We start from the raw sequence: 16,376 nt of genomic DNA on the forward strand, positions 1-16,376 counted from the left end.
AAAAATACGATATAATTATAACTTGCTTTATTCATATAAAATCATTAATTTCTTTAAGGGTTAAAGAAATTATAGAATAAAATCTTATATATCAATTTTTTGTGGTACACTTTTAAGTATGTTATTTATTGAAAAAACATATATATTGATGAAACATATATGGTTTAAAAGGTTATTTTCTCTAGATATGCACAATATAAAAAATAGTTTAAAAATTCTTCCCATAATAGTTGTAAAAAGCGTTTTAAATGTGGTCGAATTTCGGCCACCGGGCGATCCTAGTACATATAAATAGTTTTTTTTCAAAAAAGACCTAAGCTTTCTTTTGAACAAAAAAAAATTTTAAAAAGAAACCCTTTGGGAAAAAAGTTCGATTTTGCAAAAAAGTCAAAAATTGTATGTCTTGAGATACAAAAATTTTATTTTGATTGACATCAAACTCGCATCCCACTAAGCGACGAAATAGGTCTTCAAGAAAAATATATATAATAAATGTAAAAAATTTTTTAAATTAAACTATTTGGGACACATTTTGCTAAGAACAACATGAACATGGATGAGAAAAAACACCTGCTTGGACAAAATGTCAAATTTTGACACCCTCTGTACCGATTGAAATATTGTCTAAATTACTATCCAATATAACTAACCTTGGTGCAAATTTAATCCCGATCGGAAGACATCGATTTCAAAAGTTGGTTCACTTGACATGAATGCCCCATATAAATCTGTAAAAATTGTGTACTATTTGCACAAATTTTAATTTGTTGTTGATTAAAATTAATAATAAAGTAATAGTTTTTAGCACACCCTGAATTTGCATGATCTACCTAAATGTTCTAATTGTTTTTAAAAAATATAAAGCATCAAAATTCATATATTCTATTAAATTAAAATATCCATAACGAAAATGTCTGTAGTGTCGATGACCACCACCCCATTAAATCAAACACAGTTAACAGTTTTATAAAATTTCGTATGAAAATGTTATTTCTTTTCTTATTTTTTTCTTCGATATATAAATATTTATGTACGCAAAATTATAAATGCTTTTACAAAGTAAAGTATGTCTTCTTTCAGTAATATTAGATATTAGGAATGAGTAAAAAAAAATACGTCAACCAGCAGAGTGTATGCAATATGCGCTTGCAATTGCTACTGGTACGGCTGCTGAGATTACCACAGCACCGGCTGCGGCATATTTCGATTTTTTTTCTTGTTGTTGTTGCTGTATTTGTAGTTGATGATGATGTTTTTGTAGATTTAATTTTTTAATTTTTCATTATAATTATTATGTGTTTATGATTTAATGTAGTATTATATGCTGCATGTTTGCATGACTTTCTTTAACCTCTTTTTTCCTCCTCGATTACCTCTTTGGTTGGCAATGGATTCTTTTCGCATGTCTCAGTATGTTTCAATTTTTTCGAATCAAAATTTTCAATGCCAGCTATGAAATTATTTTTCTCCTTCTCCTTTTCGATGGCTAACAAAAAATTAAAAAAAAAAAACAAAAACAAACATTATACTTAGAGTTCGAGGATTGATTTCTAATAAAAATTCATTGTTAACTTTTAGAAAACATGTGTCAATATGTGCATTTTTTGTTGAATGTTTTATACTCGTACATATAGGAGATGTCGTTGAAATACATTACTATAAAAGGCATTAAAAGCTAAATAAAACAAACATTCAACTGCATCTATCTGTGTATGTATGTATATGCCGATCATGTATGTAATAAACAAAATTGTAAATGCCGTATTAGGAAGATTGATTTACAGCAAGATACGAACGAGTACAACACACAAATTTATACTTTATAAGGTAAAATCACCTCAATATTACGACCATTATCATTATTATTAGTTAGTCATAGATAGAATCTGTTTCTCCATTACTTGTATTGAGCAAGTATGAATAATACTGAGCACAATCATATACATACATGCGTTTTATTAATAGATTTGAGGTCAATACCGAATATTGGAATACCTCAATAATTGGCACATAATGACATTATGTATTATGAATTTATATTCATTCATATATGTATATGCCTACTGTTCCATAGAATTTATTGGTATTTACCTTCTTTGTCTGGCAATGGATTCTTTTCCTGAGTTTCAGTATGTTTTAAATTGGATGGATTAAAACCTTCGATGCCAGCAAAAAGAGATTTTTGAGTTTTTTCTGCGGCAACATCTACAAAAATTCATTATTTAATTGATGCAATTATAGCAAATCATGTAATATGTTTGTATTTACATACAATATAATATAGAATTTATTTTCTTACCTTCTGCTGTTGGCAAAATAATTTTTTCCTGAGTATTGGCATTCTTCAATTTATCAGGATTGAAGGTTTCGAGTTGGCTTTTAAGAGTTTCAGCAACTTTTGGAAGATCTTTTAAAGCAGGTGATGCCATTTTTTAACTGAAAATGAAAAAAAATAAATAAATAATCAACAATTGTATTAATATGAGTGTCATTACTTATTTAAAATAACTCTATTTAGAGTTGTTTTTTAATAAATTCTATTAAAAAACAACTCTAAGTAATATACGCACATTTAATTTGTTAAAACCTAATTGTTTTTGTGAAATACCAATATTTGTTGTATTTAGCCTAATTTTATTCAGTAATGTGTAAATTTATTAAAAGCAAAATTGGGGGAGACCTTGGCTATAAGCAACTTTGCTATTAGAGAAATTTTCGATATTTGAAATTTATGTAAAAAATGGGACTAATTTGGAATGTCCTGGTCTTCGGAGTAACATTTTAAAAATACTTTTCTTTAATAAAATTTCTATAAGTAAAATACATTGCGTTCCAATAAAAAAAATAATTTTATGTTGCGATACCTCCTTTAATCATAACACTCTTGTCCCACTGTTTCAAAGGTCAGGAGCTTATGTTCTTTAAGATGGTCAAGCGACGACTAGTGTTGTAGTTACGAGAACAACATTTTAATTATTTAAATCCTAGAAAATTTTCACTAATAACAAAACAACATCCCCTATCAAAGGTAAAATTTCTAAGGTAGCAAAACACTTTTTGGTCAAATAACACCAGTTTACTAGGTATTTGTTCATTCCCACGACAGCCGGTTCTACGCACCGGAATGACCCGAGTTCACTCGGCCAAGGGCTGTCAACTCAGCAAACACTGCTGCTACAACAACAACAACAACTACGTATTTGTTCATATACGAGAAACATATACACATCTGCTCAAAATAATAGATACACCTAATTGGAAAAAATTTAAATGGCGGTAACATTGAAAATTTCCTCGCAAGCGTTAAGAATACATCATATTATTAAAATTTCTATCTGGCAATGTCATGTCAGTCAAAAATCTGGCAACTATTTGCTTTCATGTTGATTTTTAAAAACGAATTTATTTGAATTACAAAAAATTATTTGCTCATAAAAATAGATACACATCAGTAATTTGTAATTTGTTTATATACAATTTTTTTTTTGTGCAATTTTTTGTTCCTATTTACGTGAAACAGTAAGTATAATTTAAATTTTAGCAACAATTTTATAAAAAATAGGACTCTTTTGAAGAAAATGGGACGAAATCATCATTGTACCGAAGATGAGAAAAAAATTGTTCAAACGATGAGAAATCAAGGAAAATCATTACGGGAAATAGCAAAGAGCATAGGAAGATCTTTACATTTTGTCCAAAATGCTTTATCTAAAAAACAAAAAAGAGAAACTCGCGGTAGACCAAAGAAAACCAGTCCAGAAACAGATAGGCGGATCGTCCTTATGGTTAAAAAATACCCTTTCATATCATCGAAAGCTATTTCTGCGGAGCTATGTAACGAAATCAGTCCACAAACAGTTAGTCGTCGTCTTTTACAAGCTAAATTGCCGGGAAGAATTGCCAGAAAAGTGCCACTAATGCGCCAAAAAAATATCAAGACAAGATTAGAATTTGCTAAAGAGCACTTACAATGGTCCGGGTGTGAAGGCGAAAAAAAAATGGAGAAATATTTTATGGAGCGACGAAACAAAAATAAATTTGTTTGGAAACGACTGCCAAAGAAATGTACGCCGACCAAAAGGAAAAGAATTCCACGTTAAATTTACAAAAAAGACGGTAAAACATGGCGGGGGAAACATAATGGTTTGGGGTTGCTTCCGATATTCCGAATAGAAGATACCATGAATGCTAGTGGGTATAGAGACATATTGGAAAACGTAATGCTTCCATATGCATCGGAAAATATGCCATTAATATGGACATTCCAGCAGGACAACGACCCAAAACATAGTTCAAGATTAGTTAAAAACTGGTTCTTGGAGAATAACGTACCTGTTTTAAGCTGATTTAAACCCAATAGAAAACTTGTGGAGTGAATTAAAGATAAGGCTTTCGAAGGAAGTTTTCAAAAATATAGACGATTTATGGGAGAAAACGCAAAAAATATGGTACGAGATTCCATTGGAGAAGTGTCAGAACTTGATATCCAGTATGCCCAGAAGAGTGGAGAAAGTTTTACAAAACAAAGGTGGATATACTGGATACTAGCTTTACTTTAATAATAAACTAATTTTTTTAAGATAAAATTTATTAGCTTTTGTTTAATAAGAATTTTTAAAAATGTATCTATTATTATGAGCACCAAATTTTTCGAAATTTAAGAAATTTAATTTACTTTATAATATTTATTATTAATTATGAAATATTTTGTTTTTGTTTTTTACTCTACTTTTAACTATAAATAAAAATCGACTGAATTTTTTTTATAATTTTACAATATACCATTATTTTTTTTCGTTTTTAAAAAATAAATTTTGGTGTATCTATTATTTTGAGCAGATGTGTATGTATGAGTATGTTATTTTAGAAAGTCTATCTTTGGGGAAAATACTGAAAAAAAATCCTGGACGTTAATTAAACTTTTGAGATATTTATTAAGAAAATACAAAAAAAATAACATTAAAATTTGAACAAAAAAAAAATTCAAATGAACGCCAAGGGCGTTATCAACAATCCAAGATTAAAGGAACAGTAAATTTTTTATTAAGCATAAATAAGTAGTAAACTTATGATTTATTTAAATTTAAAATTTAACGGTTAGACAATAAATGCTCTGCGATTTTCTGATAAGAATTTTTATATTTTATTTTACAAACTTCCTTCCGGTTAGAATATTATTTTTAATCGTAGGTATAAGAATTAAATAATGAAATTTTAGTCATTGTCACACAGTAATAATTTATGTGATTTATTAAAGGCAATAAATATTTAGAAATCAGTTTATTTTTACCGTAATAAATAAATATTTATTTTTATGGAATTTGATGTATCCAATGAACACAGACTGAACAAAAAAAGTATATATGTATGTACATATAAAAAATGATCATCTAACATACGAAAAAAAACCAACTTCAAATGAAAAATATATGAGAGATACGAGGAAGGAGGAGTAGGTGGTTAAGTAAGAAAAGAAACCACTTGAAACAAAGAAAAGAAAGTATGTATGGATACTAAAAAAAAACGCAAAACAAATAATGAAACTTCGATGTTTCATACTTTCTTAATCATCGCTCAGCTTATGGTTGCTGTTACGCTAAAACGACATCGACCACGTCAAGTGGTGGTGGTCGTGGTGGTGCTGCTGCTAGTGGTGGTACTTACATGCATGGATGTAGTATGATTCATGACATTTTCTTGTGTGTATATGAAACTAAACCGTTTTTTTTTTGGTTTTTGTTTCTTTACTTCATTTTTGGACATGTCCGTCTGTTTGATTTTATTTTGCTCGTATTAATAATGAACAAAGGGGAAGAATAAACCAAAAGTAGTGTGTATGTATGTAATGTATTTTATTCATAATGTATATATGTATGTATGTACATTTAGTTTAATGAATCACTTGATTATTTTTCAGTACATTTATAAAATAAAGTGTAAGGAACAGCCAAAACATAAAGAGAGAAAAAAAATTATTTTTAAAAATTAAAAACGGATATGCCAGCCAGAGTCTCTGTAAAACCAAACCCTCCTTAGCATAATAAATGATTTTAGAAATGAAAAAAAAAGAAATACATACAGTGTTGGAAAAAATTATAGGAACAAATAGAAATAAGTTCATTAAATTCATCAACTTAACAGTAAGTATCAAATGTTCTAAAAAAAATGTTGCTCGAATAGAAATTTTATATATTTTTATTTAAATAACTTTAAATTTATTTATTATTTTCCTATCCGAGGTCAAAGTCACTATCATTATTACAATATAAGCTTCTGATATCTCCGATTCACAGATCTCACAAATCTCGTGTGATTGGAGGTCCAAGTAACAAAGTTTTTTCCGCAATTCATGTTTATTTTAGGGATTTTTTGTATTCAATTGAATTTTTTGGTTTATTCTAATGGAGTCATTTGAAGATTTTGTTCAGTTTAATCCATGAATTCACAAAGTTAGCGCAATGAATGGAATAGCTGTGTTGCAAAAACGACCACTTTTACAAAATTACATCCTATGCAAATGAAAGCATTTTATGATGACTAAATAAATTGTAGTGATCATTTTACTTTCAATTTAGAAAATTGAATTAATACCAAAATATTTTAATGTCAGTTTTTGATGAGTTTGGTTAAAATTTCTTTGGCATTAGATACGATTTTCGTCAGATTCAAACAATTATTCTTAGATTTATCTAATCATTGGAAATTATTATTATTTTGTATGTTTGGAAATATGTATGTACCAAACTTGTATATATTTTTGTTCATACAGAATAGCTAATATTTTTCGAATCTGACCTTTTAGTCCATCTTCATATACCTATATTGTTTCCTATTATTGGACTAGTTGGTGACGAATACAGTAAAATTGTAAGTACTTTTAAAGACTCATAAAAAGTTATTGTTATTTCGAACATTTCTCTTAGAAGGAAGTGGTTGTCCCTGTTATTTTTTACAACACTGTATATGTGTACAAATATATAAAATATATTTAGTTATATACATACATATGTATAGCCGGCATAATAAACATATGCGCTTTTAATGTTGCTTTTTATTTATTTTGCCGCCACCACCACCAACGCCAAATGAGCATTACGCATTTCGGAAATAGAAACAGCAACAACATTAACATTCTAGAACCAACAACAACAACTACATTGAAAGCAGTTAAAAATAAAATATGTAATGCAGACTTGCATTGAATTTTAAAATATTTTAGTAAACAATAAAATATATGTACATATAAAGAATAAGTTGTATATAATCATGTACATATGTAGATATTTAGATACAAATATATGTACATACATATGTATTTACTCGTCTATATACTACATTCATATGTACTCGTGTATGTATGTAAGAGAGGGTGAAATGTATTTTGTATTAAGAAATATTCAAATAAATACACCACAACTGTTGCAAATAATCTTTACAAAAAAAAAAAACAAAAAAAAACGATAAATGCGAATTTGCCGTTTTTTTGTTTGTTTTCTTTTTAAATGGCATTCATTCTCTTATTCTGATTATTGTTAAAATTTTAAATAAATATGTTTCAATTCATTATCAGCATTGTTTGTTTTCCAAAAGTTTATCAAATGGTTTCAAAAGAATAGAAAGTTGAATTTGTAAATTTGCTATAAAATTAATTTCCATGAAATTTAATTGTAATGCAAATAGCTATTTACATACATATACATATGTATTCCTATATATACAAATTCGTTTTCAAAGTTTTACAAAAATAGTGAATCTAATATCTTTTAGATAAAGTAGGAAAATATACTCCTATAAAATGTTCTCAATTTTATGATTCTTAAAAAATAATTTCTTACATTTTCCAAATCCGAACTTAAAAATGTTGAACGAATTTTTGTTTGTATTTTCAATTTCAGCTTCTAAAAAGAAGAGAATAAAAGATGAAAAGATGAAAATCAAACTTTTTATTACATTATACCATTTATATTCGATAAAAGTTTATCACAAGAAGCCCAGGATCAGGAAAATATCGCGACAAGGTTTTATATCATATAAATTCTATAATGTAAAAAATCGTTTCGATGTTTTTTTATTATTACTTTTCTAATTTTATTTATTAGTACGTCAAGCCCATTGTTTAAATGGGCTTGATAATACATTATTTGAATAGATTTTTTGTTTTAATTTCAGCTTTCGAAAATTTTCAAATTTATTTTCAACTTCAGTTTTATTTGCCTTTTTCATAAATTACTCACTGTTTTGATAACAAAATGTGTCATTTTCATACGAAGTTTAAAATATAACAAAAACATCAAGGTGTGTTAACGTTAGATTACATTTATTTTTAGATTAACTAATCTGATAATTAGATGGCATTTGATATTCAAGTGAAAAACTCACCCTTAAAGTTTAAGCTACGGGTAACCGATGAATATATTGGATAAACAACCTAAAAACTATCTCCTGCAAATAACTGAGTAGCTCTGAGCTAAACTGCTCTTTTGAGAGTTGCAACCAAAAAGGTAGCAGCAATTCTTGAACAATTTTAAATGTTGACATTGAAAAGTACATACCTATATTAAAATTAATGCACTTTGATACAATTTTAACATTTAATTCACAATAGACTCGGCTTAAATTAATTTTAATCTGAAATAAGGATGTCAGATAAGGCTAGTTTGATAGGTATAGAAGTTTTCTTTAAATTGTCAACTTATAACCATCGATGTTTTTTCTAGATTGTTTTATCGAAATTTTTAATTGCAGGCGTACTAAACTTATATAAAATAAGGCACATACACAAGTACATGTTTACAAATTAGATACTTTGGTAGGTATATTCTTATTATTTATTATTTTTTTAAATTATCTTTGTTATATTTGATAGGGTGATATCGTTTTAACTAAAAAAAACACAGTATTAATATTAATCTATTTTTAAAAAGTGACCGCAATTAGAAAATCACAATCAAACTAAAATTAATTACTAACTACTAAATATATAACAATTGACGCATACAATTGAATGAAATGAGTAGGTGGTGGAGGGAAAGTAAATTAATTTGCAATAGGTAGGTATAAAAACAAAAAGAAAAAGTTCATTAAAAAAATCTTCACAATTTCCCAAATTGGCAAAATTACAATTATCGTAGAGGTCAATAAAGGGATAAATAAAAAATGTTTTTTTTAAAACTAAAAATAATTTAATTTGTTAAATTTTAATGTATTTTGTTTGTTTTACATACAAGTTTTTAAAATGAAGCCCGGCAGTTAAAAAAATATATGTAATAAAACTCGTTGAAAGTACTATTGAAACAAATGTGTTATAATTTTGATTTCTTAAAATCATATCTTTGAAATTAGCGCAAAATTATAAATTTAAGAATCGAAATTAAAGCATTTTGCGCACCCTTTTCAGAGATGTTTAAATACATATCAATATGACATTTATTAAACACAGAGATCGGATATTTTTGAAAATAATTTTATTTTACAACTTAGACTTGCTATTTTTAGAAATGCACAATAAAACTTCCAACAATTAAAACTTTTTTTAATGCTCCCCAGTGCATTTAATTATACCTATACAATTATTTCAATTACAAACATAAATACACAAAGAACATTGATTAATAAATCGAATACTTTTATCGCTTAGGTGGGACAACAGAAAATACTCGATTGCAATATTGACTTGGTGCGATAAAGTACTACATAACTGCTGATGATTCACAGTAATTTGCACCAGTCTTTGTTTAAAGAATTTTTCCATTTATAAGGTATTTTATGTATTTAATACCCTGCAATCTCTTAAAAGCCACGCCTAGCGGCTGAAAATCGAATTTATATAAACAGGTGTTAAAGTTAAACATTAAATTCCTGGTGCAATATAAATTCATTTATACGCCCTCAGTTTTATCTAGTGACCCTGTCTATTTTATTTATCTGTGTCTGGTAACTGCACAACCAAACAACCCACTTTGCTTCTTTCTGTCTGGTCTGCAAAATTCAAGTTTGTATGTATCTCTTCTCTTTTAAAACGTAAACTGCATTTAATAAATGTCATGATCATGTCTATATTAAAACAAAAAATTAAGATGAAAAAAACAACGAAGTAACAGCAATAGAAACAAACGTTATAACTGTGCAAATTGGAATTTGTACGCTGTATTGTCTTCAAAACATCTATCTATGTATCTAACTACAACAGCTCGAAATTTCTCCAATTGAAATTAAAGCAAACCGTCTTCATCATCAACAACATTATCTATCTTAAACTACATACTTCTGTTTCTTTTAACATCATCACCATTAACTCCTCAACATACCACAATAATAAATATAACAGAATAGGCAAACAACAAAAAAAAATGGCAAAAGAATAGAAAAATATGTAAGTGTAAAAGAAACCAGTTGGAAATGTATACATACTTGTATTCATATTGGGCATATTTAACATTTCTCTTCTGTATATACAACATTTGGACGTTTTTTTCTTTCTTTTTTCTTTTGCCAACTTTTTGTGCAGACATCACTCACTCATTTGTTCACACAACTACTATGTAAAATTGCCGGCGTTTAAAAAATGTTAAATACCCAGAAATGCATCTAATTAAATTCAATTATACTTTAAATTCTTGATATCGAAAAGACTGTTACATTGAGTCATCTGCTTAGATATATTTATGAATTTTAAAAAAAGGTATGTATTTTCAGACTTACCTTTTTTAAAAAATATATATGTATTGCAAATACAGATAAAAAAATATTGTATACTGTTTTTAGTGTTTCAGCGCAAACGACCACTCCTATTCGAAGGATTACTCACGACTTAATACTGGAACTTTAAAATTTACTCTGTCGCTTAACTTAACTTTTAGTTAAAAATGGTTACCATATTAATTATTAGTAGATACACAGTGTTGTATTTCAAAATAAACATGGTTGCTCTAATTGGCACAAAACAGTGATGCCAAATGTGCCGTCCATCATCTTCAAACTCACTATAAATAAAGCACTAAAAAAGCACATATTATTAAATATATCGAAAACAATTTAAAATTATTTTTGGGTCCCCATAATTCTGGTTTGGATAATTGGCATTTAAACAAAAGAATTTGTCTGCCATTCCAACCATTTCCAGGATTAGAAAGTTGATTCTCTGCTTTAAAAACACGCATCCACATTTTCAAACAAAACATTACTTGTGGATGGTATTGACTAATTCCAATTGGAATATAAACATGGTTGTATTTTAACGGACTATATGTTAATAAAAACAAATAAATACACCAAACAAATAGTAAAAACTAAATTTATAATTTTCTTACCTAAAATGCAAAACATTCATAATGGTGGGAGGGTTTGTATGGACTCGCTAGTCATTGCCAACGTTATCAACTTTTGAATTTCGAACTAAAAAACGCATATTTTTCGTTCAAAAGAAAAGTACAATTAAAAAAATATGTATGTGCTACCGAAATTAGTGATGGGGTATTTTTTAATATACATAGATATTAATCCAGATATGCCGACTGTACATGAATTTTTAATTTGTGATATTTTCATAATGCCCATATTCAGTCATTATGGACATATCTCGTTTGTACGGAAAGTAAAATTTTGTACATTTACAAGTGAATAAATACTAGCGCTATTCACAATGTAGAGTACTTGGCCTAGTAAAAAAGCAGAAAAACTATTTATTGACAAACATTTCTATCTATTTCTAATGTATTTTCAAAACAAAATACTATTTTGTTTTTATTTTTTTCATATTGTGCTCTTTTACTACATTGCCAGGCCAAATACTCTACCATAGGTGTGTTCGCGTACTTTCCACTAAAAAATATCCAGTAACTTTATTTTAGAGAGTAAAAATAAATGACTCTCAATCTGAAAAGTACCAAAAAAAAGTACGCGAACAACAATTTGTAAAAATGAGTTGTATTATATTGTAAATCAATTTAAAACATTTGTTTTGTACTATTTGACTTCTTTTCTTTGCAAAACTTGTAAATTGTATTCATTTTCAACTTTTTAGTTTTGTTTGCATTCGCAACCATATGTTTTAAACGTATTTTTATGTTGATATTTTTTACTGGACAAAAAATGTCCAGTAAAAAATATCATGTTCTCTATCTTCGAACTGTCACTTTTAACACTCTCTTGCTCTCTCGTTACAAGTTTTTAAAAGTAAACGAACGGAATCCCGTAACATCCAGTGATAATTTGTACAAATTATCAAGTACGCGAACACAACTATTGTGAATACCGCTACTATATTTTTTTGGAATTTTTATTTATGAAGAGTAGCTTAAATGTTATATACATAGGGTAACATAGAGACGAGACGTAATTGTCAAAAACCTAAGTCTGTTGTCAAAAACCTATCTCTTGCAACAACAAAATACATGCTAGTCAATGTATTTTGTTGTTGTATCAAACATATGATTTGTTGTATTTTTGTTTGACAAATCGGAGTGTCTCGTCTCTATGTATAATTCTCTATGGTTATATGAATGAATGTTTCATTCAGTGTTGCCAAAACGGTGGTTTTCCAGCTAGATCTGGAGGTATTTTTTCGTCGTTAGCGGGTATTTTTCTGAAAAAACCGCTAAGTGGTTTTTCAATCTGCAAAATATTTTCAGTTGGAGGTTTTTAGCTCTTTTTATACCCTTCAGCTTCGTGAGAAGGGTATATATAAGTTTGTCATTCCGTTTGTAATTTCTACATTTTTCATTTCCGACCCTATAAAGTATATATATTCTGGATCCTTATAGATAGCGGAGTCGATTAAGCCATGTCCGTCTGTCTGTCTGTCTGTTGAAATCAATTTTCTGAAGACCCCAGATATCTTCGGGATCCAAATCTTCAATAATTCTGTCAGACATGCTTTCGAGAATTTTGCTATTTAAAATCAGCAAAATCGGTCCACAAATGGCTGAGATATGAGGAAAAAACCAAGACAACCTCGATTTTTGACCTATTTTTTTACCTATATCTGGATTACTAAGACATTAATATAGACAATATGGATATCTAATGATAGATATTTCAAAGACATTTGCAACGACGTATATAAGACCATAGAAAGTTGGACCTATAATGGGTCAAAATCGGGAAAAAAAATTTTGAACCAGATTTTTTTTAAAAAAAAAAAAAAAAATAAAAAACAAAAAAAAAATTTTTAAAATTTAAAAAAAAAAAAAATTTAAAATTTAAAAAAAAAAAAAATTTAAATTTAAAAAAAAAAATTTTAAATTTAAAAAAAAAAAATTTTAATTTAAAAAAAAAAAAAAATAATCGAAAAATTTTTTTTTTCCAAAAAATTCAAAAAACAACTGGAAAAAAATTAAATTTTGTTTACCTAAAAATATTTAAAATTTTGAAGTATAATTTGGTGAAGGGTATTTAAGATTCGGCACAGCCGAATATAGCACTCTTACTTGTTTATATCTTGTATTTACTTAAACGAAACATTTTGTCAAAAATAGATAGTTTTTCAATAAATAATGTATTTTAATAGAAAACGATGTTATTCCATATTTGGAACAATTTGGATGTTGTCCAGACAATTTTCAGTAATATTAGTTGTACAAATCTTTCAAATATTACATCGTTTTGGTTTAAGCTTTTGCAGTATCAGGATTCCGCAGAAAATAATATTTTCAAAGAACTAGCTGACTTTACTTTGCAAATTATTTGCCATGGTCAAATGCGGAAGTGGAGCAAGTTTTTAGTCAGCTTAATATTGTAAAATCAATCTTAAGAACTTGTTTGCAAAATATATGTATTTTAATTTAATCAAATTAATTTTTATTAAAAATTGCCTTTGTCGCCACGAAAAGTGCTGCTACACACAAAAAAATAATCGAGGCTATATTAACTAAGCTTGCATAGTTAATTTCTTTTTATATGAAAATGAAAAACTAAGTTTTATTATCTATGCCAATAGGTAATTCAAACAATACACTTTACCTAAAAACTATGTTAATATAACTTTTGGAATTAGTAACATCTTCGAATTTATTTGTACGAAGTTTTTTTGATTATTTAATTGTATATATATATTAAATTAAATTTAAAAATATGAAAATTTAAATAAATTATATTTTTAGCAATATAATCAAACGCGTGGAGACACGCGTCATGTATAGAATGAAGTAAAAGTGCTATTCACGTTGTTGATAGACCTTCAACTTCAGCAGTGGCCCAACAACAATTACAGCAAAGGCGTTCAAAAACTCAAATAAATTTACAAACGCGAGATCCTACGAAACAAGCTCAACTCTCGACAAATCTACCTACATGGCAAGTTATCTCCCAGAAGTACCGGTTCTGTTAATGGTGTTTAGTTAATTATTTGGTATTATTAAGGCCCATTATTACAACTTGCCTTTATAGTTAAAGGTAATTTTAAGTAATAGAAAAATGTACCCTTAAAGTTAACTTTAACTATAAAGGCAAGTTGTAATAATGGACCTAAGAATAATAAGAATTTGAATGTTAGTATGTGGAATGTCCATCTCTATCTCAGATTGCAGGTTTCAATCAAAAATAGTGATACTATAACAATTGGTTCTTAAGTTTATTATTAATAAAACAAAACCTTTAAATCTGACTAGTACTGGAAAAGATCAAAAGATAGAAAACATTCCACATAGTAACATTTACATTCATAAGGTTAGATATTAATTGTTTCCAAAATAAATTTTATTTGTAATGTTTTACTCCATTAAGTTTTCATTTTATCAATAAATAAAGATAAATTAAATAAAAAATCAATTTCATTGTCATTAGTAGTAATAGCATAGAAAAAATAGTTAATTTAACTAAACAGATATTTTATTACATAGATAATTTACCAAAAATAAAAGTATAAATTAGCTTTGCTATCATTTGTAATTTTGAAAAGTTTATAAGAAAGTTTAACAAAAATGTTAGGCATATTTACTAAATAACTTTGTAAATGCCATTCTACCCTTGCTCTTAGTTAAATTTATACTATATTTTTAGGCAATATAACCTATAGAATTTTTTGTGTGATACGATTATGAAGTCTCAAGAAAGTTTTTAAATTTAATTAGTACCTCAGTAATATACTCAATATGATAATTTCTAATGGATTGATCGTAATTAATTTTAGTATATAACGTTTTTGGCACACATTTTAATTTAAAATTTAATTATTTTTGTTTTTAAAGCAGTTTAGCTTCATAAATCGTTAAATAAAAATTTAGCGGTTTTAATCAATGGTTTTATTTTAAGATTTAGTGGTTTCTGGAGTTATTTTAGTGCAATCTGGTGAGATATGGTCTTAAAGTTTTGGCAACACTGGTTTCATTATTGCGTTTTAGTTTTGTTGTTGTTTTTTTCAAAAAATTTTTAAAAAATTTTTGGAATGTTTTTTATTTCTCATTTGCTTCCAAAATAATATAAAAGTACTTTTAAAATGATCAAGCTCAGGCCGTCGGCATATCTGGGTTAATATTAGCCCAATTATTTTTATTTTTTGATCACATGAATAGTTAATTCAATTATGAAATAATTGAAACCATTTCTATATGTGACAAATATTTGAATTGAAACTGTTTAGGAAATAGTTTTTTCTGTATACAAATTATTATACAATTCTAAAAGAATTAAATTATATTTAAATGCAATTTAAAACTTAACGATTTTAGCCATTTTAGGCCAAAATATAAATATGTATTTATTACATAGTAATAAAAATCCTGAGATATAAACTATACTTAGTAAAAAGCAAATAACAATAAAAATAAATGATCCTAATACATTCGTACATTTCATACATAGTATTCACATAATTAAAAATGTTGAATAAAATGTTTTATCCTAATATCCTGGAACTAAAGATATGTTTTTATGGTTCTGAAAGCTGCGGATGTTAATACATCCTTCAAGAATGTTTCAGAATTATCTAACGAAGTGGGAAATTCTAACTTGTTAGATTAATTACTTTAGATTTAACCATAGCAAATAGTTTATTTGTACATGTATAATATTCGGAATAACAAATAACTGTTAAAAAACTAAATACATTCACACTTTTTCACTGGGCAGTTTGATTCTGACTTTCATAATAAAATTTGGTGACATGAATTCGATATATGTATATAAAACTTATTTGGAGCGAAACTTGTGTAGATACCTATATAAATTAAACATTTATGACCGATAAAGTCCAATTTCGGGAGTACATTTGAATCGGATTATCGGTTTAGAAGTTACATATTTATATGCACTTTTTTATTTCCCCCACTGTGACCCAAAAGCTCGGTTTTAGGTTCTCGCACAAGCACGATATGAGATTATTTTAACCATCCTCTGGTGAAGTTTATTGTTAATCTTGTCCATTTGCAAAGGTTTATCTT

At 27.4% G+C, this 16,376-nt stretch overlaps 1 protein-coding gene and 1 long non-coding RNA gene across 2 annotated transcripts; one reads left to right on the forward strand and one right to left on the reverse strand.

Moving 5' to 3' along the window:
* Positions 1 to 962: 962 nt before the first annotated feature.
* On the reverse strand, positions 963 to 10,856 carry cib (thymosin beta cib). Its single transcript, XM_065507164.1, has 4 exons — positions 10,702 to 10,856; positions 2,300 to 2,436; positions 2,092 to 2,205; positions 963 to 1,486 (listed from the first exon to the last, which is right to left on the reverse strand). The coding sequence occupies exons 2-4, from the start codon at positions 2,427 to 2,429 to the stop codon at positions 1,347 to 1,349; spliced, it is 384 nt and encodes a 127-aa protein (XP_065363236.1). The 5' UTR covers positions 2,430 to 2,436; positions 10,702 to 10,856; the 3' UTR covers positions 963 to 1,346.
* On the forward strand, positions 5,556 to 6,051 carry LOC135958103 (uncharacterized). Its single transcript, XR_010576449.1, has 3 exons — positions 5,556 to 5,656; positions 5,810 to 5,838; positions 5,918 to 6,051. It is a non-coding gene; the product is annotated as an uncharacterized LOC135958103 (long non-coding RNA).
* Positions 10,857 to 16,376: the final 5,520 nt, after the last annotated feature.

Source organism: Calliphora vicina, chromosome 4, assembly GCF_958450345.1.
Source record: "Calliphora vicina chromosome 4, idCalVici1.1, whole genome shotgun sequence".
Lineage (NCBI taxonomy): Eukaryota > Metazoa > Arthropoda > Insecta > Diptera > Calliphoridae > Calliphora > Calliphora vicina.

Bases quoted from the DNA above. Each gene is read 5' to 3' on its own strand.
- cib (XM_065507164.1), bottom strand. From the start codon at position 2,429: ATGGCATCACCTGCTTTAAAAGATCTTCCAAAAGTTGCTGAAACTCTT. The intron at 2,206-2,299 runs GTAAGAAAATAA...GAATTTTTGTAG, and splicing joins TATTTTGCCAACAGCAGAAG to ATGTTGCCGCAGAAAAAACT. The intron at 1,487-2,091 runs GTAAATACCAAT...ATTTTTTGTTAG, and splicing joins TCCATTGCCAGACAAAGAAG to CCATCGAAAAGGAGAAGGAG.